Source organism: Pristiophorus japonicus, chromosome 10, assembly GCF_044704955.1.
Source record: "Pristiophorus japonicus isolate sPriJap1 chromosome 10, sPriJap1.hap1, whole genome shotgun sequence".
Taxonomy (NCBI): Eukaryota; Metazoa; Chordata; class Chondrichthyes; family Pristiophoridae; genus Pristiophorus; species Pristiophorus japonicus.
The window spans coordinates 205,886,488-205,912,492 of NC_091986.1; the positions used below are offsets into that span (position 1 = coordinate 205,886,488).

Consider the following 26,005-nt stretch of genomic DNA (forward strand, 5'->3'; position numbering starts at 1 on the left):
ATACTTTACCTGATGGCTGCCCAGAGCTATGTGACTCCAGCTCCAGGCCTGCGCCCGTCCCGACGTGCACGCACTGCGAGTCACAGTCGAAATAGGCCTCCGCATTGGAAAGTTCAACCTGGGCACCAGCTTAAGGTAGGTACGTATTTTTTCTCTAAAATGCCCGCGGGAAGGCCAAACCAGAATTTCAGGGCCAATGTGTTTGTGGTTGTTGGATGAGGGTGGGGTCAGTCACCAATTTTAAGCCCCCTGGTCAAATAGCCTTTGACTTGTCCTTCTACAGAAAATGTCCACCTTAGGTTGCCAACATCCATGGACCTTTATCCCAACAAATGTTGGTGGTTTTAGGAGGATTGGGTGGAGAAAAGAAGTTCTCCAAATATTAAGCGAATGTATAACTTCCTTCCAAAAATGTAATTGCAGCAAATGATTAGCTCGTCTCCTTCCACAGGTGTGAAGACAATCCTTATTTGAGGAAACTCTGTTGTGTGTTATATTAGATAATGATGTGGAGCTGGAGAAAACTTTGATACCTCCGATGACTTGGGGAGAGGGGGAGGAGGAATGAGACTTTACTGGATACAAATGGACAAGTCTGATTTTTCACAGCCTAATACACACTCTAGAAAACCTGGGTTAACAAGTGGCAGTTTAACTCTGCCCACAAGGAACAAATTCCCCGTTACTGATGGGATCTGAGAGAGTGCCATCGGCAGGGGCTGTTTCAGGTATTTCATGTGGACTTCTTGCCCTGAACTTCTCGCGTCTTGCTCATTTTAAATGAAAGGTTTAAACTCCCAGATGCTGGTCCAGAAGTGATATGAGTCAGCAGCGTTGTTTAATGGATTCTAACTCTTCAGGCTGGGCGCCTCCTGATTGGAGTCCAGCCCGGTTTGAAGCGCTAACTTCTGTGTCGTCCTGCAGAACTGCTCCCAGTTGGACGTGTAACCTAGATAATTGGAGCATCTCTGTGTAATGGCCCCAGTGTGAGGAAGCCCGAAATGGTGGGTCTCCACAGTAATGGACAAAGTTTCTCTACTGCCAGGTAGAGAGCTCATGTTTGTTTCCTGGAGAACAGTAGGCAAAAGGACTAGCACTCTATGGCAGGTGAAAGGGGTAGCACACTATATTGAAAGGACTGCCTAGCCCTGACTGCTATTACGAACAATGACGGACAGGTAAAGACCATTTGGTCCAACGCGCCTGTCCCACACAATGCTGTTACATTATTATCTTTGAGCCCACCCCCGACTCTTGCTCATCCCAATTCCAAGTCAATGTTTGCTTCCGCTGATCAACTGCCTTGCTGATGATCACTGACTCGCTGTGTTTTATCCTTGTACGCAATCCAGGTATGCCCTTGAGCGTCTATTTGACGAGGTGGTAGAGGTTAATGTACTAGACAGCGGTGACTCTGCCCACTTGGCCCTGTTGAGAAGACCGGAACTCGGTGTAACGTTTACCAAAATACACTGCTGGTGCCTCATTCAGTATTCAAAATGTGTGTTCATGGATGCTGACACCCTGGTGAGTTTGCTACTCTCTTAGCATGAAATACAACTGCGCAATGTGAGACGTTACAGTATTCCTGATAATTGCGGTGGGGGGGGCGGTAACTTAAAAAAAATTCATTCCTGGGATGTGGGTGTCGCTGGCAAGGCCAGTATTTATTGCCCATCCCTAATTGCCCTTGAGAAGGTGGTGGTGGTGAGTCGCCGCCTTGAACTGCTGCAGTCCGTGTGGTGAAGGTGCTCCCATAGTGCTGTTAAGGAGGGAGTTCCAGGATTCTGACCCAACAACGATGAAGGAACAGCCAATATATTTCCAAGTCAGGATGGTGTGTGACTCGGAGGGGAACTTGCAGGTGGTGGTGTTCCCATGCGCCTGCTGCCCTTGTCTTTCTAGGTGGTGGAGATTGCGGGTTTGGGAGGCGTGGCCGAAGAAGCCTTGGGAACTTGCCGCACATCTTGTCGATGTTACACACTGCAGCCACGGTGCGACGGTGGTGGAGGGAGTGAATGTTTAAGGTGGTAGATGGGGTGCAAATAAAGAAGTTAATATATATATATGAGATATGTATGCGTTGGGGTTGGTGTCTAAAATTGAGAAGCTGGGTTGTAAAGCCAAGGCCCACAAGGCAGGACAGGACATCAGCAATGCTGATAAGAAAATGAGATAAACTCCAATAAATTGAGATGGAACGAGCAGTCAGATGATACAACGCAGAGCTTGAAGGGACTGTGAGTCATAAGGGAGAAAAAAATAATTATCTCGTGTTCATTTCTCCTCCCCAGGTGCAGTGCACCTGAGGTTAGGCTCTCCAAATGGCTCTGAGGAGATCCAGATGCAGGCCTTGCATTTGGAGAATGAGAATAGGTTTGAGCACAGCTGCAAGCCCTCGAAGATTTGGTCTGTCTGGCTGCTGCTGGAGACTGACAGTTGGATGGCTCTGACTGCTTTGCAAATATTCAGAGAGGTTGTGGAATTTGAATCGATGCTCTTGCAGTTGCCCAAAGGTTGACGGCCTTCCTCTGTCGTTGAGGGGTGGGTCCCAGGGACAGACTGTAGCTCCCAGGTTTGACTGGAGTGTCAAGCCAGTGTTGCTAAGGGAAGTTGAAGTTGGGGAGGTGAGGTGGTGGTGGGGGTTGGGGGGCGGGGGTTGCAGGGGGGAAGCTGGGAATACTTCTCTCACCTCATTAAAATGGCTAGGCTCGGTCAGCACCCACTACAAACATAGGCCCGGTGTGTCCCCAAGGTTAACCCCATGCTGTCGAGCCGCAATCGTGAGGTAGCGGGTCTCTGCACCACCCCCACCCCCCCCCCCGGCCTTTTTTTTCCCTTTGCCCTGGGAATCGTTGCATTTTCTCCAGGCACAGCCGAAGGAACTAAAAACAAAAAATGCTGGAAGTACTCAGCAGGTCAGGCAGCATCTGCAGAGAGAGAAACCTGAGGCGACGTTTCAGGTTGGTGACGCCTTTGTCAGAACTGGAAAAAGTTAGTGATGTTAGCGGTCTGCTTTGGAAAGTCCGAAGGAGTTAAGGGGTCCAGGTCTTGAGGTCCTGGGACACACACAACGGAGATGTGGGATCCTCCTAATTGTTTGTCCCACTTACAACTCACTTTTCTTGGGCTCTCAACTGAAAGCATGCATTATTTTCAGAAGCAAAATACTGCGGATGCTGGAATCTGGCATCAAAACAAAAAATGCTGGCAATATTAGCAGGTCAGGCAGCATCTGTAGAGAAGAAGCAGAGTTAACGTTTTGGGTCAACGACCCTTTGTCAGAACTGATGAATTATTTTAATCAGTTGCATGAATATTAGTAGAAAATGTTTAAACCACTGAGTTAATTGCACAGCAGTGTTGCAAGTTAGTCATTTTTAACTCTCTAAACTGGAATGGCTGCTTCAGCGTCTCTTTGTCGTTTTACAGGTGTGTAGTAACATTGATGATTTGTTTGAAAAAGAGGAGCTTTCTGCTGCCCCAGACCCTGGCTGGCCAGACTGCTTCAACACTGGGGTGTTCGTTTACAAGCCTGCTATCGAAACCTACAATCAGTTACTACAGTTTGCAACTGAGCACGGCAGTTTTGATGGTAGGTCCAGTTCAGGCTCACTCATCTAGACTTTATTGCTATTAAAGGGGCGCAACGGGAAGATGTGGCCCCAGTCTGGCTGGTCCAAAGCAGTCCTGGAAGTAACGGGCCGGATTTTGCTATCAGAATAACGGCGCTGCTAACAGCACTCAATGGGGCAAATCAGACCGCAACCTCTGGTGTACGCATCTCCTCATTTAAACGTGGCAATTTGGAAGTTGCTGTCCGAGATACCCCGCCCATCCACAGGGTGCGCTGTTGCAGTCTTGGCTGATAGACTCATGGGGCTAGAACCTCCACTTTTTTTGCCCACTTAACGCCTATTTTACCGCTGAAATGACACACAACGCCCATATATCACCCATTTTGACACAAAATGGAAACTGACTGACATTTTTCAGAAACTTATCGCCGAGCGTTACTTTCCCCACGAGCTGAACGCCGAGATTCAATATTAACGCCCCACCCACTTTTTTTTGTCGCAAAGAGCATATTTACCAAAACTAGAGGCCATGAGATCGCCCAGCGTCAGTTTCACCACCTCGCGCACATATCGCCCACAATATCGCTCGCCCAAAAAAATGCCCAGAAAAAGTGGAACTAACCGGAACTAATCCCAGCGTTATGGACGCCATGGTCTACATCACATGTCGCGTCCTTTAAAAGGCTGCTGTGCTTCAACCTCGGCGGAGTTCGGATGTACTCTGCAGGTCATTGTGAACATCTCTAAAAACATCTTGACCATACAGTGACTGATTGGAATTGAACAGGCGTCTTCGCCGGGACATTCCTTGTTTGCGACCAATCGGTGGAAAACAGAGAGCTACTGCAATGGGGGCCGGTCCTTTCTCACCCCCTCGTGGACCAATCACATGCAGCAGACTCGACATCGCCGAAGGAATGCTCCACTGCATTATGTGCCCAATGCAAGACGTGACAGACTGATGAGGAGGACCAGACGTTACACCCCCCACAAGTACAAGGAGAAGCATTCTTGCCTCGACTTGCCCGACATCACCTGCCTTCGGAGACTGCGCTCCCACAGAGAGGTTATCACTGAGGTATGCCAGCTGATAAGGGCAGATCTGCAGCCTGCCAGCACCATCAGTACTGCACTCTCCATCGAGGTCAAAGTCACCATGGCACTGTCGTTCTATGCCTCGGGTTCTTTTCAGGTGGTGTGTTCCATACTGCACAACTTGGCTATCAGGAGGGGACAAGAAGTGCCTGATGAGTCCGACAGTCCACCTCACCAGAGAGGAAGAGGAGGACGCGTAGGTGGACACTGACATAGGCTCAGACAATCAGGCTGACGCTGAAGCCATGCCCCCCCCCACTCCCTGTAGACTGCAGGAAAGGGCCCATGGTGGCATGATAGCTACAAGAGCCTTGTGTCAGGAACATATCACTGATCGCTTTGCCTGAAAGAACGTTGGTGTTATTTACAAGGCTGGGTGTGCAGGTTATACAGCAATGGTGGGCATCACCTTGGTGACAATGAAAGTTTAAGTTGATTGAAATTAAGTGTAATTATACCCTTTTTGATGGTCAGGAATCACCAGCGTGTAACGGTGCAGCTATCTGAGCCAATGTGCTACAAGGTTTTGTTAAATAAAAAACATTTAAACCAAACAGAAATACTGATGATTTCAGAAATCATCAGTATTTCTGTACAAACCAAACCCCCACTCCCCCAGCTTCTCCTCCCCACCTCTACCCGTTCCCCTCCTCCCCACCTCTACCCCTTCCTCTTCCCCTCCTGACTCCAAGCTGCCTGGCCGAGGAGCTCCTTAGAAATATAGAAAATAGGTGTGGAAGTAGGCCCTTCGAACCTGCACCACCATTCAATAAGATCATGGCTGATCAGTCACCTCAGTACCCCTTTCCTGCTTTCTCTCCATACCCCTTGATCCCTTTCGCCGTAAGGGCCATATCTAACTCCCTCTTGAATACATCCAATGAACTGGCAACAATAACTCTCTCGGTAAGGAATTCTACAGGTTAACAACTCTGACTGAAGAGGTTTCTCCTCATCTCAGTCCTAAATGGCTTACCCCTTATCCTTAGACTGTGACCCCTGGTTCTGGACTTCCCCAACATCGGGAACATTCTTCCCGCATCTAACCTGTCCAGTCGCGTCAGAATTTTATATGTTTCTATGAGATCCCCTCTCATCCTTCTAAACTCCAGTGAATACAGGCCCAGTCGATCCAGTCTCTCCTCATATGTCAGTCCTGCCATCCCGGGAATCAGTCTGGTGAACCTTCGCTGCACTCCCTCAATAGCAAGAACGTCCTTCCTCAGATTAGGAGACCAAAACTGAACACCATATTCCAGGTGAGGCCTCACTAAGGCACTGTACAACTGCAATAAGACCTCCCGGCTCCTATACTCCAATCCCCTAACTATGAAGGCCAACATGCCATTTGCCGCCTTCACCACCTGCTGTACCTGCATGCCAACTTTCAATGACTGATGTACCATGACACCCAGGTCTCGCTGCACCTCTCCTTTTCCTAATCTGTAGCCATTCAGATAATATTCTACCTTTGTGTTTTTGACCCAAAGTGGATAACCTCACATTTATGCTGAGAATGACGTGAATAGCACGTTTAGCGAGTTGGTCTTACCGCAGGTTAAAAGTACACAGCCAGATAGGGGATGGGTGAACAACAGGAAGGTAGTGCAGGGGTCCCCTGCGGTCATCCCCCCCCTGCAAAATAGATACACCGTTTGGCTACTGTTGAGGGGGATGACTCACCAGGGGAGGGCAGCAGCAGCCAAGTCTATGGCACCATGGCTGGCTCTGCTGCACAGGAAGGCAGGAAAAAGAGTGGGAGAGCTATAGTGATAGGGGATTCGATTGTAAGGGGAATAGATAGGCATTTCTGTGGCCGCAACCGAGACTCGAGGATGGTGTGTTGCCTCCCTGGTGCAAGGGTCAAGGATGTCTCGGAGCTGGTGCAGGACATTCTGAAAAGGGAGGGTGAACAGCTAGTTGTCATGGTGCATATAGGTACCAACGACATAGGTTAGAAAAATGGGATGAGGTCCTATGAGATGAAGTTAGGGAGCTAGGAGCTAAATTTAAAAAGTAGGATGTCAAAAGTAATACTTTCAGGATTGCGACCAGTGCCACGTGCGAGTCAGAATAGGAATCACAGGATAGCTCAGATGAATACGTGGCTTGAGGAGTGGTGCAGAAGGGAGGGATTCAAATTCCTGGGACATTGGAACCGGTTCTGGGGGAGGTGGAACCAGTACACCTCGGCAGGACTGGAACCAATGTCCTAGGGGGAGTGTTTGCTCGTGCTGTTGGGGAGGAGTTAAACTAACATGGCAGGGGGATGGGAACCTATGCAGGGAGACAGAGGGAAATGAAATGGAGGCAGAAGCAAAAGATAAAAAGGAGAATAGTAAAAGTGAAGGGCAGAGAAACCCAAGGCAAATATCAAAAAGGGCCACATTACAGCAAAATTCTAAAGCGGAAAAGTGTGTTAAAAAGACAAGCCTGAAGGCTCTGTGCCTCAATGCGAGCAGTATTCGGAATAAGGTGGACGAATTAACTGCGCAGATAGCAGTTAACGGATATGATGTAATTGGCATCACGGAGACATGGCTCCAGGGTGACCAAGGCTGGGAACTCAACATCCAGAGGTATTCAACATTTAGGAAGGATAGACAGAGAGGAAAAGGAGGCGAGGTGGGGTTGCGTTGCTGGTTAAAGAGGAAATTAATGCAATAGTAAGGAGGGACATTAGCCTGGATGATATGGAATTGGTATGGGTGGAGCTGCAGAATACCAAAGGGCAGAAAACGGTAGTGGGAGTTGTGTACAGACCAGCAGATAGTAGTAGTGAGGTTGGGGACAGCATCAAACAAGAAATAAGGGATGTGCACAATAAAGGTACAGCAGTTATCATAGTCGACTTTAATCTTGATATTGATTGGACTAACCTAACTGGTAGCAATGCGGTGGAGGAGGATTTCCTGGAGTGTATTAGGGATGGTTTTCTAGACCAATATGTCGAGGAACCAACTCGAGAGCTGGCCATCCTAGACTGGGTGATGTGTAATGAGAAGGGACTAATTAGCAATCTTGTGCGAGGCCTCTTGGGGAAGAGTGACCATAATATGGTAGAATTCTTTATTAAGATGGAGAGTGACACAGTTAATTCGGAACCTAGGGTCCTGAACTTAAGGAAAGGTAACTTCGACGCTATGAGCTGTGAATTGGCTAGAATAGACTGGCAAAGGATACTTAAAGGGTTGACTTAAAGGGTGGATAAACAATGGCAAACATTTAACGATCACATGGATGAATTTCAGCAATTGTACATCCCTGTCTGGAGTAAAAATAAAACGGGGAAGGTGGCTCAACCGTGGCTAACAAGGGAAATTAAGAATCGTGTTAAAAGCAAGGAAGATGCATATAAATTGGCTAGAAAAAGCAACAAACCTGAGGACTGGGAGAAATTTAGAATTCAACAGAGGATTACTAAGGGTTTAATTAAGAGGGGGAAATAGAGTACGAGAGGAAGCTTGCAGGTAACATAAAAACTGACTGCAAAAGCTTCTATAAATATGTGAAGAGAAAAAGATTAGTGAAGATAAACGTAGGTCACTTGCATTCAGATTCAGGTGAATCTATAATGGGGAACAAAGAAATGGCAGACCAATTGAACAAATACTTCAGTTCTGTCTTCACGAAGGAAGACACCAGACTGATTCCTGGGATGGCGGGACTGACATATCAAGAAAGACTGGATCAACTGGGCTTGTATTCACTGGAGTTCAGAAGAATGAGAGGGGATCTCATAGAAACATTTAAAATTCTGATGGGTTTGGAGAGATTAGATGCAGGAAGAATGTTCCCAATGTTGGGGAAGTTCAGAGCCAGGGGTCACAGTCTAAGGATAAGGGGTAAGCCATTTAGGACCGAGATGAGGAGAAACTTCTTCACCCAGAGAGTGGTGAACCTGTGGAATTCTCTACCACAGAAAGTTGTTGAGGCCAATTCACTAAATATATTCAAAAATGAGTTGGATGTAGTCCTTACTACTAGGGGGATCAAGGGGTATGGCGAGAAAGCAGGAATGGGGTACTAAAGTTGCATGTTCAGCCATTAACGCATTGAATGGCGGTGCAGGCTCGAAGGGCCGAATGGCCTACTCCTGCACCTATTTTCTATGTTTCTATGTCTGTTTCTATGACACAAATAACCTTCCAAATGTACTAGGGGACAGTGGGTCTAGTGAGAAGGAGGAACTGAAGGATATCCTTTAGGTGGGAAATTGCGTTCAGGAAATGGATGGGATTGAAGGCTGATAAATACCTGAGGCCTGATAGTCTGCATCCCAGAGTACTTAAGGAAGTAGCCCTAGAAATAGTGGATGCATTGGTGATCATTTTCCAGCAGTCTATCCACTCTGGAACAGTTCCTATGGACTGGAGGTTAGCTAATGTAACACCACTTTTTTAAAAAGGTGGGAGAGAAAAACGAGTAATTATAGACCGGTTAGCCTGTTATCAGTAGTGGGGAAAATGTTGGAATCAATCATTAAGGATGAAATAGCAGCGCATTTGGAAAGCAGTGACTGGATCGGTCCAAGTCAGCATGGATTTATGAAAGGGAAATCATGCTTGACGAATCTTATGGAATTTTTTGAGGATGTAACCTGCAGAGTGGACAAGGGAGAACCAGTGGATATAGTGTATTTGGACTTTCAAAAGGCTTTTGACAAGGTCCCGCACAAGAGATTGGTGTGCAAAATCAAAGCGCATGGTATTGGGGGTAATGTACTGACGTGGACAGAGAACTGGTTGGCAGACAGGAAGCAGAGAGTCAGGTTAAACGGGTCCTTTTCAGAATGGCAGGCAGTAATTAGAGAAGTGCCGCAGGGCTCCGTGCTGGGACCTCAGCTCTTTACAATATCCATCAATGATTTGGATGAAGGAATTGAATGTAATATCTCCAAGTTTGCAGATGACACTAAACTGGGCGGCGGTGTGAGCTGTGAGGAGGACGCTAAGAGGCTGCAGGGTGACTTGGACAGGTTAGGTGAGTGGGCATATGCATGGCCGATGCAGTATAATGTGGATAAATGTGAGGTTATCCATTTTGGGGGCAAAAAGACAAAGGCAGAATATTATCTGAATAGCGGCAGATTAGGAAAAGGGGAGGTGCAACGAGACCTGGGTGTCATGGTACATCAGTCATTGAAAGTTGGCATGCAGGTACAGCAGGTGGTGAAGAAGGCAAATGGTATGTTGGCCTTCATAGCTAGGGGATTTGAGTATAGGAGCAGGGAGATCTTACCGCAGTTGTACAGGGCCTTGGTGAGGCCCCATCTGGAATATTTGTTCAGTTTTGGTCTCCTAATCTGAGGAAGGACGTTCTTGCTATTGAGGGAGTGCAGCGAAGGTTCACCAGACTGATTCCCGGGATGGCAGGACTGACATATGAGGAGAGACTGGATCAACTGGGCCTTTACACATTGGAGTTTAGAAGGATGAGAGTGAATCTCATAGAAACGTATAAGATTCTGATGGGACTGGACAGGTTAGATGCGGGAAGAATGTTCCCGATGTTGGGAAAGTCCAGAATCAGGAGACATAGTCTTAGGATAAGGGGTAAGCCAATTAGGACTGAGATGAGGAGAAACTTCTTCAGTCAGAGTTGTTAACCTGTGGAATTCCCTGCCGCAGAGAGTTATTGATGCCAGTTCATTGGATATATTCAAGAGGGAGTTAGATGTGGCCCTTACGGCTAAAGAGATCAAGGGGTATGGAGAGAAAGCAGGAAAGGGGTACTGAGGGAATGATCAGCCACGATCTTATTGAATGGTGGTGCAGGCACGAATGGCCTAATGGCCTACTCCTGCAGCTATTTTCTAAGTTTTTTTCGTTTATCCACATTATATTGCATCTGCCATGCATTTGCCCACTCACCTAACCTGTCCAAGTGACCCTGCAACGTCTTAGCATCCTCCTCACAGCTCATCCCACCACCCAGCTTAGTTTCATCTGCAAACGTGGAGATATTACACTCCATTCCTTCATCCAAATCATTGAGGTATATTGTAACTAGCTGGGGTCCCAGCACTGAACCCTGTGGCACCCCACTGGTCACTGCCTGCCATTCTGAAAAGGACCAGTTTATTCCGACTCTCTGCTTCCTGTCTGTCAACCAGTTCTCCATCCACGTCAATACCCCCAATACCATGTGCTTTAATTTTGCACATTAATCTCTTGTGTGAGACCTTGTCAAAAGCCCTTTTGAAAGTCCAAATACACCACATCCACTGGTTCTCCCTTGTCTACTCTGCTGGTTACATAATCAAAAAATTCTAGATTTGTCAAGCATGATTTCCCTTTCATAAATCCATGCTGACTTAGATCGATCCTGTCACTGCTTTCCAATTATGCTGCTATTTCATCTTTAATAATTGATTCCAACATTTTCCCCACTACTGATGTCAGGCTAACCGGTCTATAATTACCCGTTTTCTCTCCCTCCTTTTTAAAAAAAGTTGTGTTACATTCGCTACCCTCCAAACCATAGGAACTGATCCAGAGTTGATAGACTGTTGGAAAATGTTCACTAATGCATCCACGATTTCTCGGGCCATTTCCTTAAGTACTCTGGGATGCAGACCATCAGGCCCCAGGTATTTATCTGCCCATCAATTTCCCCAACACAATTTCCCACCGAATAAGGATTTCCTTCAGTTCCTCCTTCTCACTAGACCCTCGGTCCCCTAGTATTTCCGGAAGGTTATTTGTGTCTTCCTTCGTGAAGTCAGAACCAAAGCATTTGTTCAACTGGTCTGCCATTTCTTTGTTCCCTATTATAAATTCACCTGAATCTGACTGCAACGGACCTACGTTTGTCTTCTCTAATCTTTTTCTCTTCACATATCTATAGACGCTTTTGCAGTCAATTTTTACGTTCCCAGTAAGCTTCCTCTCATACTCAATTTTCTACCTCCTAATTAAATACACTGTCCTCTTCTGCTGGATTCTAAATTTCTCCCAGTCCTCAGGTTTGCTGCTTTTTCTGGCCAATTTATATGCCTCTTCCTTGGATTTAACACTACCCTTAATTTCCCCTGTTAGCCACGGTTGAGCCACCTTCCCCGTTTTATTTTTACTCCAGATAGGGATGTATAATTGTTGAAGTTCATCCATGTGATCTTTAAATGTTTGCCATTGCCTATCCACCGTCAACCCTTTAAGTATCATTCGCCAGTCTATTCTAGCCAATTCACATCTCATACTATTGAAGTTACCTTTCCTCAAGTTCAGGACCCGAGTCTCCGAATTAACTGTGTCACTCTCCATCTTAATCAAGAATTCTACCATATTATGGTCACTCTTCCCCAAGGGGCCTCGCACAAGAAGATTGATAATTAGTCCTTTCTCATTACACATCACCCGTCGAGGATGGCCAGCTCTCTAGTTGGTTCCTCGACATATTGGTCTCGAAAACCATCCCTGATACACTCCAGGAAATCCTCCTCCACCGTATTTCTACCAGTTTGGTTACCCCAATCTATATATAGTTTAAAGTCGCCCATAATAACTGCTGTACCTTTAATACACGCATCCCTAATTTCCTGTTTGATGCTGTCCCCAACCTCACTACTACTGTTTGGTGGTCTGTACACAACTCCCACTAGCGTTTTCTGCCCTTTGGTATTCCGCAGCTCCACCCATACAGATTCCACATCATCCAAGCTAATGTCCTTCCTTACTATTGTGTTAATTTCCTCTTTAACCAGCAACGCTACACCACCTCCATTTCCTTTCTGTCTATCCTTGCTGAATGTTGAATACCCCTGGATGTTGAGTTCCCAGCCTTGGTCACCCTGGAGCCATGTCTCCGTGATGTCAATTATATCATATTTGTTAATTGCTGCCTGCGCAGTTAATTCGTCCAACTTATTACAAATACTCCTCACATTGAGGTATAGCCTTCAGACTTGTCTTTTTTTTTAACATACTTTGCCCCTTTCGAATTTTACTGTAATATGGCCCTTTTTGATTTTTGCCTTGGGTTTCTCTGCCCTCCACTTTTATTTGACTCACTGACCAGTGGAAATATTTTTTTCCTCGTTTACCTTTATCAAAACTCTTCATGAGTTTTTAGATGTCAATCTGATCTCCTCTTAACTTTCTATGTTCCGATGAACAGAACCCCAATTTATTTACACTATGTTCTTGGTTAAAGCCTCTCATCCTGGTGCTATCTTATTGAGAAATGAAAACAAAAAAATGGACCCGATCGCGGGAAGGGTCCAGCGGTGTCGTACATAAGAACATAAGAATTAGGAACAGGAGTAGGCCATCTAGCCCCTCGAGCCTGCTCCGCCATTCAACAAGATCATGGCTGATCTGGCCGTGGACTCAGCTCCACTTACCTGCCTGCTCCCCATAACCCTGAATTCCCTTATTGGTTAAAAATCTATCTATCTGTGATTTGAATACATTCAATGAGCTAGCCTCAACTGCTTCCTTGGGCAGAGAATTCCACAGATTCACAACCCTCTGGGAGAAGAAATTCCTTCTCAACTCGGTTTTAAATTGGCTTCCCCGTATTTTGAGGCTGTGCCCCCTAGTTCTAGTCTCCCCTACCAATGGAAACAACCTCTCTGCCTCTATCTTGTATATCCCTTTCATTATTTTAAATGTTTCTGTAAGATCACCCCTCATCCTTCTGAACTCCAATGAGTAAAGACCCAGTCTACTCAACCTATCATCATAAGGTAACCCCCTCATCTCCGGAATCAGCCTAGTGAATCGTCTCTGTAACCCCTCCAAAGCTAGTATATCCTTCCTTAAGTAAGGTGACCAAAACTGCACGAAGTACTCCAGGTGCGGCCTCACCAATAACCCTCTACAGTTGCAGCAGGACCTCCCTGCTTTTGTACTCCATCCCTCTCGCAATGAAGGCCAACATTCCATTCGCCTTCCTGATTACCTGCTGCACCTGCAAACTAACTTTTTGGGATTCATGCACAAGGACCCCCAGGTCCCTCTGCACCGCAGCATGTTGTAATTTCTCCCCATTCAAATAATATTCCCTTTTTACTGTTTTTTTTTCCAAGGTGGATGTCCTCACACTTTCCGACATTGTATTCCATCTGCCAAACCTTAGCCCATTCGCTTAACCTATCTAAATCTCTTTGCAGCCTCTGTGTCCTCTACACAACCCGCTTTCCCACTAATCTTTGTGTCATCTGCAAATTTTGTTACACTACACTCTGTCCCCTCTTCCAGGTCATCTATGTATATTGTAAACAGTTGTGGTCCCAGCACTGATCCCTGTGGCACACCACTAACCACCGATTTCCAACCCGAAAAGGACCCATTTATCCCGACTCTCTGCTTTCTGTTCGCCAGCCAATTCTCTATCCATGCTAATACATTTCCTCTGACTCCGCGTACCTTTATCTTCTGCAGTAATCTTTTGTGTGGCACCTTATCGAATGCCTTTTGGAAATCTAAATACACCAGATCCATCGGTACACCTCGATCCACCATGCTTGTTATATCCTTAAAGAATTCCAGTAAATTAGTTAAACATGATTTCCCCATCATGAATCCATGTTGCGTCTGCTTGATTGCTCTATTCTTATCTAGATGTCCCGCTATTTCTTCCTTAATGATAGTTTCAAGCATTCTCCCCACTACAGATATTAAACTAACCGACCTATAGTTACTTGCCTTTTGTCTGCCCCCTTTTTTAAACAGAGGCGTTACATTAGCTGCTTTCCAATCCGCTGGTACCTCCCTAGAGTCCAGAGAATTTTGGTAGATTATAATGAATGCACCTACTATAACTTCTGCCATCTCTTTTAATACCCTGGGATGCATTTCATCAGGACCAGGGGACTTGTCTACCTTGAGTCCCATTAGCCTGTCCAGCACTACCCCCCTAGTGATAGTGATTGTCTCAAGGTCCTCCCTTCCCACATTCCTGTGACCAGCAATTTCTGGCATGGTTTCTGTGCCTTCCACTGTGAAGACCGAAGCTAAATAATTGTTTACAGTCTCAGCCATTTCCACATATCCCATTATTAAATCCCCCTTCTCATCTAAGGGACCAACATTTACTTTAGTCACTCTTTTCCGTTTTATGTATCTGTAAAAGCTTTCACTATCTGTTTTTATGTTTTGCGCAAGTTTACTTTCGTAATCTATCTTTCCATTCTTTATTGCTTTCTTAGTCATTCTTTGCTGTCGTTTAAAATTTTCCCAATCTTCTAGTTTCCCACTAACCTTGGCCACATTATATGCATTGGTTTTTAATTTGATACTCTCCTTTATTTCCTTGGTTATCCACGGCTGGTTATCCCTTCTCTTACCGCCTTTTTTCACTGGAATATATTTTTGTTGAGCACTATGAAAGAGCTCCTTAAAAGTCCTCCACTGTTCCTCAATTGTGCCACCGTTTAGTCTGTGTTTCCAGTCTACTTTAGCCAACTCTGCCCTCATCCCACTGTAGTCCCCTTTGTTTCAGCATAGTACGCTCGTTTGAGACACTACTTCCTCACCCTCAATCTGTATTACAAATTCAACCATACTGTGATCACTCATTCCGAGAGGATCTTTTACTCGGAGATCATTTATTATTCCTGTCTCATTACACAGGACCAGATCTCAGATCGCTTGCTCCCTTGTAGGTTCTGTAACATACTGTTCTAAGAAACAATCTCATATGCATTCTATGAATTCCTCCTAAGGCTACCCCGTGCGATTTGATTTGACCAATCGATATGTAGGTTAAAATCCCCCATGATTACTGTCGTTCCTTTTTCATATGCCTCCATTATTCCCTTGATTATTGCCCGCCCCACCGAGAAGTTATTATTTGGGGGCCGATAAATACACCCACCAATGACTTTTTCCCCTTACTATCTCTAATCTCCACCCACAATGATTCAACATTTTGTTTATTGGAGACAATATCGCCTCTCAAAACTGCCCTGATATCTTCCTTTATTAACAGAGCTACCCCACCTTCTTTCCCTTGTCTATCTTTTCAAATTGTCAGATACCCCTGTATGTTTAATTCCCAGTCTTGGCCACCCTGCAACCATGTTTCTGTAATGGCCACCAAATCATATCCATTTGTAATGATTTGAGCCATCAACTCATTTACTTTATTTCGAATGCTGCATGCGTTTAGGTAAAGTGTTTTAATACTAGTTTTTAAACCATGATTTTTAGTTTTGACCCCTCCTATAGCCCCTTTATATTCATACATATTGTTCCTTCCTATCACCTTGTGGTTTACACTTGCCCCAGTGCTACTCTGCTTTTGCATTCTTTCTTGGGATCCTGTTTATCTGAACACTCACCCACTCTAACTAGCTCAGAGCCCTCTCCTGGGTTCCGAATACTTCTTGCATTGAGGCACCGAGCTTTCATGCCTGCCTTTTTATTACACTTTGACCCTTTAGAATTTTGCTGTACAGTGGCCCTTTTTGTTTTTTGCCTTGGGTTTCTCTGCCCTCCACTTTTACTCATCTCCTTTCTGTACTTTGCTTTTGTCTCCTTTTTGTTTCCCTCAGTCTCCCTGCATTGGTTTCCATCCCCCTGCCATATTAGTTTAACTCCTCCCCAACAGCACTAGCAAACACTCCCCCTAGGACATTGGTTCCGGTCCTGCCCAGGTGCAGACCGTCCGGTTTGTATTGGTCCCTCCTCCCCCAGAACCGGTTCCAATATCCCAGGAATTTGAATCCCTCCCTGCTGCACCACTGCTCAAGCCACGTATTCATCTGAGCTATCCTGCGATTCCTACTCTGACTAGCACGTGGCACTGGTAGCAATCCCGAGATTACTACTTTTGAGGTCCTACTTTTTAATTTAGCTCCTAGCTCCTTAAATTTGTCTCGTAGGACCTCATCCCGTTTTTTACCTATATCGTTGGTACCAATGTGCACCACGACAACTGGCTGTTCACCCTCCCTTTTCAGAATGTCCTGCACCCGCTCCGAGACATCCTTGACCCTTGCACCAGGGAGGCAACATACCATCCTGGAGTCTCAGTTGCGGCCCCAGAAACGCCTATCTATTGGAGTGTTGGAGAACTGTCAGGAAAAATCCTACCTTTTTCAATGCTTGATATCGCTGGTGCGGATGCTTTTCAGCTGCCAGCACGTTGCTGAGGTCAACGATGCCCAACTACCTATACTGCGGCTTCACCCCGCCATTTGCAACGGAAGTGCGCACCGTTGGAATCCCCCTCCCTGAGCTGAATATGACTCGGGGGTGAAGAAAATAATCGAATGCGGTTGCCGTTCGATTTTTCTTTTTGATCAACCACTCAAACCCCATGGTAACTGTTCCTCCAAGGAGGGACAGTGAATTTCAGCCTCCTTGGGTTCTGTGGCACCACTCCTTTTCAGTCAGACATCTCCATCGCTTTCCTCCTCTCCACCAATTCCTGCGCTCACAACATTCCTCACTCTGCTTGCGAGTCACTTCAAGCTCTGTGTTTAAGCCAATCACATTTCCTGCTTCATACTTCCTGGTTTGCACTCTGTTTCAGTGAGGATACTTCAGTCTGATTGGTTGAAGAGCCTCGCTCTTTCTTGGCCTACTCACTGATGCCCTGTAGAGGACGCTGCGCAGGATTCGAGTATGTCTCTGCTGTGGGCAGTCATCAGCGAGGAGATGGGCACGCACCGTTACTTCGCCACTGACCGCAAAATCTGGGCAATTGTGTTTCTATCGCAGGTCTGCTCCACTAGAAGCGGTCTATGGGCGCTCTGTGTCTGTATTTTTGTTGCAGGGCTACAATGACACTTCGTAAGTTACCTTTGTGATTTGTGTTTCTGGTTTAATGGAACTTTTAAGTTGCTTTTTGTCATAGAATTAAGCCAAGCGTTAACAATTCAATAGCAATGTTTAGCTATTCAGATTTATTTGTTGAATTGTTTTGCTCACTGGGGTGAGGAATGGCACTGCGCCATCTCTATTTTGCCACAGACACTGGAATCTGCTGGATGTCGGACAAAATTGCCCCTACACTGCTTCTGTCTGACGTGTCTGCTATTATGACCCTTCCATTTCTCTCATTTGCACCACTGGTTTGAGAGAGATGGCCAGTTTAATATTAAATTATTGATTTTGCAATGGCTTTAGGCTTGTCTGAATCTGTCGAGAGTTTTTATTTTAGCTCAAGGGTTTTCTTCTGGGAACATTGCCTGATGGCAAGAATGAAATCAGAAAGTCAACTTTACCCCACTGTTGCTAGGATGCATTGTGCCATTACACTGTTGTCTCAGAGCTGGATTGAGACTTGATTTAGGAGCTCAGACAAGGTTTGGACCGAGGGCCCATGGGTGAAATAAAAATGTCAGCTCTTGCCTCTGAGTCAAAAGGTTGTGGGTTCAAGTCCCACTGCAGAGACTTGATCACATAATCTATGCTAATATTTCAGTGCAGTACTGAAGGAGTGCTGCACTGTCGAAGTATCGTCTTTCAGATAAGGCGTTAAACCGAGGCCCCGTCTGCACTCGAGGTGGACATAAAAGATTCCACAATACTATTTGAAGAAGAATAGGGGAGTTCTCTCTGCTGTTCTGTCCAACATTTATCCGTCAACTAACATCTTAAACTGATTACCCTGGCCAATTATTTAATTGCTGTTTGTGGGACCTTGCTGTGTGTAAATTGGCTGCAGGGTTTCGTACATTACAACACTGACTGTACTTCAAAAGTACTTCATTGGCTGTAAAGCATTTTGGAATGTCTGAAGGTTGTGAAAGGCGCTATATAAATGAAACTTCTTTCATCATGTAGCCTTTCATATCACCTGGTTACTTCTAATTTACCTCTTTTTGAATATGAGCAATTTTCCCATGACATTGCTCATAATAAATCAGAACATGCACTGCTTTATAAAAATAAGTGTTATACCACGCAGTGCCCAGCGTACTACCTTGCTTCTAAAAATGCAGCATGGTACCTTATCCGAAGACTTTCTCAAAGTCCATGTACACCACATCCATTGCATTTGCTCCATCCACTCTATCCATCACCACCTTATTTTTTATTACGCAAGAATATAAAGCGATATGGAGCTAGGGCTGTTAAATGGAATTAAAATGTGGATCCACTGTGATCTAATTGAACAGCGGAGCAGACTCGAGGGGACTGAATGGCCTCCTCCTGCTCCTACATTCCTCCTCAAAGAACTTTTCGGGTTTGTCGAGCATGATCTTTCTTTCTGAAACCTATGTTGCCTGCTTCCAATTATTTTTTTCTTCATTATCTCGATATTTTAATAATTTCATCTTCAATTATTCCAATTTTGTTCCTGCTGCAGATGCTAACCAAACTGGCCTGTAATTACCTGGGCTAGCAGACAGCATTTAGGAATAGGTTGGATAGGTGGTTAAAGATAAAGGGATATAGGAACAGAGCGGACACATGGGATTACGACGACTGCTGGGGAAGTTGTTTCAATACTGTAATTCCAAATAAAGTCATCCAGACTGTTTATTTTGAAGTGATTGTGCTGTTTTTATGATTGCTAAACAGCTAGAAAATTATGTATTTAAAAAAAAAAAGTTTATGCTCGTAAAATCATAACTGGCTATCCCCTTGAGGAACATAGGAACATAGGAGCAGGAGTAGGCCACCTGACCCCTCGAGCCTGCTCCGCCATTTAATAAGATCATGTACTCTGCTCCACTTCCCTGCCCACTCCATAACCCTTTATTCCCTTAACACTCAAAAATCTGTCTATCTCGTCCTTAAATATATTCAATGACCCAGCCTCCACAGCTCTCTGGGGCAGAGAATTCCACAGATTTACAACCCTCAGAGAAGAAATTTCTCCTCATCTCAGTTTTAAATGGGCGGCCCCTTTATTCTGAGACTATGTCCACTAGTTTTAGTTTCCCCTATGAGTGGAAATATCCTCTCTGCATCCACCTTGTCGAGCCCCCTCATTATCTTATATGTTTCGATAAGATCACCTCTCATTCTTCTGACCTCCAATGAGTATAGGCCCAACCTATTCAACCTATCTTCATAAGTCAACCCCCTCATCAACCTGGTGAACCTTCTCTGAACAGCCTCCAATGCAAGTATATCCTTCCTTAAATACGAAGACCAAAACTGTGTGCAGTACTCTAGGTGCGGCCTCACCAGTATCCTGTACAGTTGTAGCAGGACTTCTCTGTTTTTATACTCTATCCCCCTTGCAATAAAGGCCAACATTCCATTTGCCTTCCTGATTACATGCTGTACCTGCATACTAACTTTTTGTGTTTCATGCACAAGGACCCCCAGGTCAGGGACAGGGACAACTTCTGTTGTTGGCTCATGGATTCTGGAGAAGAAAGTGCAACTGCTTTCCTTGAATAATGATGACACAGTAGATTGTTGCTCCAAACTACTTTGACCAGGAGAGGTGGAAGAGAAAGACCTTACTATGTGACCAGATCTGAGTTGAGAGACTGTGGACTGGAAATTCGATAGCGGCCACTTTGAGGCGGAGGCGGAGGCGGAGGCGGAGGCGGAGGCGGTGACGTTACCGTTGGCACCGGGCGATGTCTACTGCCTCAAAATGGGATACTCAGTTGTATCGCCCGAAGAGAAGAGTGGAGCTCTAAGGGAAGTGTTTCATACTCCTCTTCGGGCGTTAATGGAGTGATCGCACAGGAGGCCGACTCAATTTTTTGGTGCTGGAATGACGGCATCCTCGCGCCTGAAACTGAAAAATAAAAATCCAGTTAGAAAGAAAATGTCAATAAACCTCACCCACACTTCCCCACTACCGCAACACATAAACAGAAGCTGAAAAAGTGAAATGTCGTCACTTACCTTGCACTCCGGATGATATCACCCTGGGATCGTCGCTGGACTGATTGCTTTCCCCCGGCGGTCTGGGCGCCAGGCTACGGAGGCGTTGCACGCTCTGTGACATCACCGAGTGGGCGGGACTAGCGAGCGCAGCGCAAACTGTCAGTGCCGCTGCTAAACCTTCAGACGTTCACAGCGGTCGGTGTTTACCGACCCCTTGGCGTCCCTCTCTGGCGCTAAACGACCAAATTTCTCCCCCTGTGGCTTTGAGCCCCACTGCAGTACTTGAGCTCACAATTCAGGCTGTCACTTCTGTACAGTCCTGAAGTGCTGCATTGTCAAAGGCGCCATCCTTTGGATGCGATGTTAAAGGAAAGTCCCATCAGCCTGTTTCAGATGAAGGTTAAGATCTTTTCATAATATTAGTAAAATAGAAGGCTGCTCTCATAATGCCCTGGGCAATATTTCCGTATCAACTAGTGCCACCAAAACACCAATGAACTGGTCGACCATCCCGTTGCCTCGGTTTCTGGTCCAATATGTCTGCATGCCTGTCCACCTACCTCACTTCACTCGCTTGTGTGAAGTGTGTTGAGATGGTTGGACAGTACAATGAGCTGCTATACAAACTGGAGTATTTTACTAAATCGATAAGTCCCATTCTTGGCCAAAGAACCAGAGGCGACATGAAGAAAATCTTTTTTTATGCAAAGAGTGGTTAGGATTTGGAAAGCACTGCCTGATGGGGTGGAGGAAGCAGCTTCAATAATAGCCTGCTAAAGGGAATTGGATAAATAATTGAAGATGAAAATATCGCAGGGATAAGGGGAAAGAGCTGGGGGGGTGGGACTAACTGGATTGCTCTTTGAAAGAGCCGGCACAGATACGATGGGCAAAATGGCCTCTTTCTGTGTTGTACCATTATGTGAAAAGTTACACTCCCAACCCCTATTCCTTCCCTGCTATCTTTTTTTGAGGGGGGACTAAATGTGGGGACTAGTCACCTTTTCGGCTGTTCGTCTGGTCTACCTATTGGGAGCTGGTTCTATGACAGTCGTGGCCCTGGAAACAAGTTGATTGTCTGTCTTTTTGACTGGGGATTAGTATAAAAGGGACAAAGGGGATTTAAAAAACCACAACACTGGTCCAATAATTTGTGATATTCTTATTTTGTTCTCCATTATTAATAAAGATTCAAGTAATGTATTTCTGTTTGCCTGACTGTTAATTGCTATTGTGGCAATCTTCATGTATTTTTCTTTTGGTGCTGTTCATTAGGAGGAGACCAAGGCTTGTTGAATAGTTTCTTTAGTGGCTGGTCTACAAAGGATATCCACAAACACCTACCGTTCATCTACAACCTCTCTGGCTTCGCCATATATAGCTACCTCCCTGCCTTCAAGCAGTAAGCATGGTTTTATCCATCATTATTTTAAGCAAGGCAACGTGTAAGATTTCTAAATCTCTGGCATTAATTGACAGCAAGACCGATTCTTTTAAAACAACTTGGAATAGTTTATTAAACACACACACATGCACATCCATCAGAGAAACAGCTATCCTCAGCCATCCTACGGATCTATTTAGTTACAACAGATACAATGATGTTACAATAAAAAAGATGCTCTTTACTTCCCTCTGGCAAAGCACACGGCCTGCTTCTTTGTCTGTAGAGAGAGGTCCTGTTTTGGCCATGTGCTAAGGAGAAGAGACAGAGCAATCTTTGGCTTGAGTTTTTATCCCTCTTAAGGCCATAGTTTCTCAGAAAGCCTCAGGATTGGGTCTTGGTTCCAGGGCCACTCCTGATTGGCTTCTCCTCATACATGTGCTTGTCTGGAGGGCCGGTGCCAGTCCTTGATTAGGTTAATGGCTTTCCAATTAACATCTTTTCTAGTTTGGGGAGTTTCAAAGCCATGCTTCCTTTGTAACTTGAGCTCTGCCCAGCCAGGAGACATGAACTTGGGGAAGGTATCCATTTTGTCTCTTCAAACTTTCTTTTCGTACAATCTGCACCTTTAACACACATGTATACAGAATCAATTTTATCATTACTAAACACTTTTATTCTTCGACGTTTTTACTGTGAAATCCTTGTTTGCGATGGTAGTCCTACACAGCTTCATAACGTGTGTCAGAAGCCGCAAACAATCAGGCCCAATATCTAACCGTATGACTGCATGAACTGGGACTGGAACAATACTCCCTTTGTCATCTGTACTGACAGCACCAGTGAGATGAGGCCAGATATGAATCATTCAGCTGCTTTATTTGAGAGCAAATTGATGTATAGAGTAATGTTTATAATGCACCTTAGAATCATAGAAATTTACGGCACAGAAGGAGGCCACTTGGCCCATCGTGTCCATGCCGGCCGATAAAAGAGCCATCCTGCTTAATCCCACTTTCCAGCTCTTGGTCTGTAGCCCTGTAGGTTACGGCACTTCAAGTGCCCATCTAAATGCGATGAGGGTTTCTGCCTTCACCATCCTTTCAGGCAGTGAGTTCCAGACCCCCACCACACTCTGGGTGAAGAAAGTTCTCCTCAACTCCCCTCTAAACCTCCTATCAATTACTTTAAATCTATGGCCCCTGGTTATTGACCTCGCTACTAAGGGAAATTCAACTAGGCTCGGATCTCTCCTGTGAACAAGAAAAATAATAAAACGTCAACGCTATTCCTCATAGTCGGGTCACTTAATTTTTCCTGGTTAGCCTCCAGATTCTAATGAACGTAAGATGAGGAAGTTTTCCTTCGCTAGACTTGACTCCTTCCCCGAGAAGTAAGCCGATTGGCTGACCTTCACATCGTCCTTTATTCCTTTTGTCTGCATTTCCAGGAAGTGGGAGAACTGCCACAAGCACCGCCGCCCCCCCCCCCCCCCCCCCACGTCCAACATCTTCCCCATTCAGTGATTTGCTAACAGACGCGTCAATGAGACAGGCTGCCGCCTTTCATTTTAACCCCTTGTCCTTTCCTTACCCCTATCCCCCATCCCCCACTAGGATTGTGAGTCTCGAGAAACTATCTGCGCCTGTTAATGAAGATTGTGGTCACGGTAGTGAACTAACAATCCACTGGTTGAGTGTTCAAATCCGGCCGTGGCAAGTTGGGAAACTGAGTTCATTTAAAATCTGGTGCTTTGTGGGTTGGCACCAGATTTAAAAAGTAACCATAAACTGTCAGATTGTCATTAAAAACACAACTGGTTCACCAATGTCCTTCAGGGAAGGGAACCCGCTACCCCAACCCAGTCTGGTCAACATGAGACTCCAGTCCCCACACTGCATGACTGACAATCGCCTCGAGGCAACTAAGGGATGGGCAATAAATGCGGCCTTTGCCAACATCCTGAGAACAAATCTATTGAAGACTGGGCCAACTTTACCTGCAATTCTCAGCAGACCTCATCAACAGAGAAAGATGTAGGTTTTTATTTGGTGGCCTTCCTGACTGGAAATTTGGCTGTGTGATCTTGGACTCCTGCCCTATCTGGGTGCTGGACAGTAGAGCTGCCAATGCATGGCAGATGCAGTATAATGTGGATAAATGTGAGGTTATCCACTTTGGGGGCAAAAACACGAAGGCAGAATATTATCTGAATGGCGGCAGATTAGGAAAAGGGGAGGTGCAATGAGACCTGGGTGTCATGGTTCATCAGTCGTTGAAAGTTGGCATGCAGGTACAGCAGGCGGTGAAGGCGGCAAATGGTATGTTGGCCTTCATAGCTAGGGGATTTGAGTATAGGAGCAGGGAGGTCTTACTGCAGTTGTACAGGGCCTTGGTGAGGCCTCACCTGGAATATTGTGTTCAGTTTTGGTCTCCTCATCTGAGGAAGGACGTTCTTGCTATTGAGGGAGTGCAGCGAAGGTTCACCAGACTGATTCCAGGGATGGCAGGACTGACATATGAGGAGAGACTGGATCAACTGGGCCTTTATACACTGGAGTTTAGAAGGATGAGAAGGGATCTCGTAGAAACTTACAAGATTCTGACAGGACTGGATGCGGGAAGAATGTTCCCGATGTTGGGGAAGTCCAGAACCAGGGGACTCAGTCTTAGGATAAGGGGTAGGCCATTTAGGACTGATGAGGAGAAACTTCTTCACTCGGAGAGTTGTTAACCTGTGGAATTCTCTACTGCAGAGAGTTGTTGATGCCAGTTCATTGGATATATTCAAGAGGGAGTTAGATACGGCCCTTACGGCGAAAGGGATCAAGGGGTATGGAGAGAATGCAGGAAATGGGTACTGAGGGAATGATCAGCCATGATTTTATTGAATGGTGGTGCAGGCTCGAAGGGCCGAATGGCCTACTCCTGCACCTGTTTTCTTTGTTTCTATGTAAACCAGCCACTGCCCCCTCACACGTGGCTTCCTAATGGGCGAGCCCACGCTGTGTGGGCAAAATCTTGTTTCCTCCGATCATTTACATGGCATTCTGAAATGAGACAACAAGTTGCCCATTGTACCAGATTAGCATGGATAACAGTTTCAATGGCGAGCTCATTTACTCTCAGCTGGGCTCATGCAAATCCCCTCTTTGTTTTGGTGGCACGAGTCTACCTACCTCTGCCTCTAAGTGTGTGTGTGTGTTTCCCTCTCTCTCTCTCTCTGCCTCTCTCTCTCTCTGCCTCTCTTTGTGTTTCTGTCTGTGTGTGTGTGTGTCTCTCTCTCTCTGCTTCTGTTTGTGTGTCTCTATCTGCCTCTCCATCTCTATCCACCTGTTTCCGTATCAGCAACATAATATAATTTGAACCATAAATTCCTGCTCGATCAATTCGAAAAAAGAAAGACTTAATTTGTATAGCACCTTTGCCTTTCGCAACCTCGGGATATCACAAAGCTCTTCACAGCCAATGAACTACTTTTGAAATGTAGTCACTGTTGCAATATAGGAAACGTGGCAGCTACTCTGTGCACAGCAAGGTCCCATAATCTGTCTTTAAGAACATAAGAAATAGGAACAGGAGTAGGTCATAAGGACCCTCGAGCCTGCTCCGCCATTCAATAAGATCATGGCTGATCTGATCATGGACTCAGCTCCACTTCCCCGCCCACTCCCCATAACACCTTATCACCTTATCGTTTAAGAAGCTGTTTATTTCTGTCTTAAATTTATTCAATATCCCAGCTCCCACAGTTCTCTGAGGCAGCGAATTCCACAGATTTACAACCCTCTGAGAAGAAATTCCTCCTCATCTCTGTTTTAAACAGGCGACCCCTTATTCTAAGATCATACCCTCTAGTTCTAGTCTCCCCCATCAGTGAAAACATCCTCTCTGCATTCACCTTGTCAAGACCCCTCATAATCTTATACGTTTCGATAAGATTACCTCTCATTCTTCTAAATTCCAATGAGTAGAGGCCCAACCTACTCAACCTTTCTTCATAAGTCAACCCCCTCATCTCCAGAATCAACCTAGTGAATCTTCTCTAATCTGCCTCCAAAGCAAGTATATCCTTTCATAAATATGGAAACCAAAACTGCACGCAGTGTTCCAGGTGTGGCCTCACCAATACCTTTATATAACTGTAGCAAGACTTCCCTGCTTTTATACTCCATCCCCTTTGCAATAAAGGCCTT

The 26,005-nt window shown here is 45.5% G+C and overlaps 1 protein-coding gene across 4 annotated transcripts in view; it reads left to right on the plus strand.

The window, feature by feature from the left end:
- gyg2 (glycogenin 2) overlaps window positions 1-26,005 on the plus strand; it is a 152,598-nt gene that overhangs the window by 59,276 nt on the left and 67,317 nt on the right. For all 4 annotated transcript variants that reach the window (XM_070892530.1, XM_070892531.1, XM_070892533.1 and 1 more), the window contains exons 3-5: window positions 1,353-1,527; window positions 3,433-3,595; window positions 21,701-21,827. In XM_070892530.1, coding sequence (XP_070748631.1) covers window positions 1,353-1,527; window positions 3,433-3,595; window positions 21,701-21,827 — 465 coding nt within the window. The remainder of the gene's footprint in view (window positions 1-1,352; window positions 1,528-3,432; window positions 3,596-21,700; window positions 21,828-26,005) is intronic.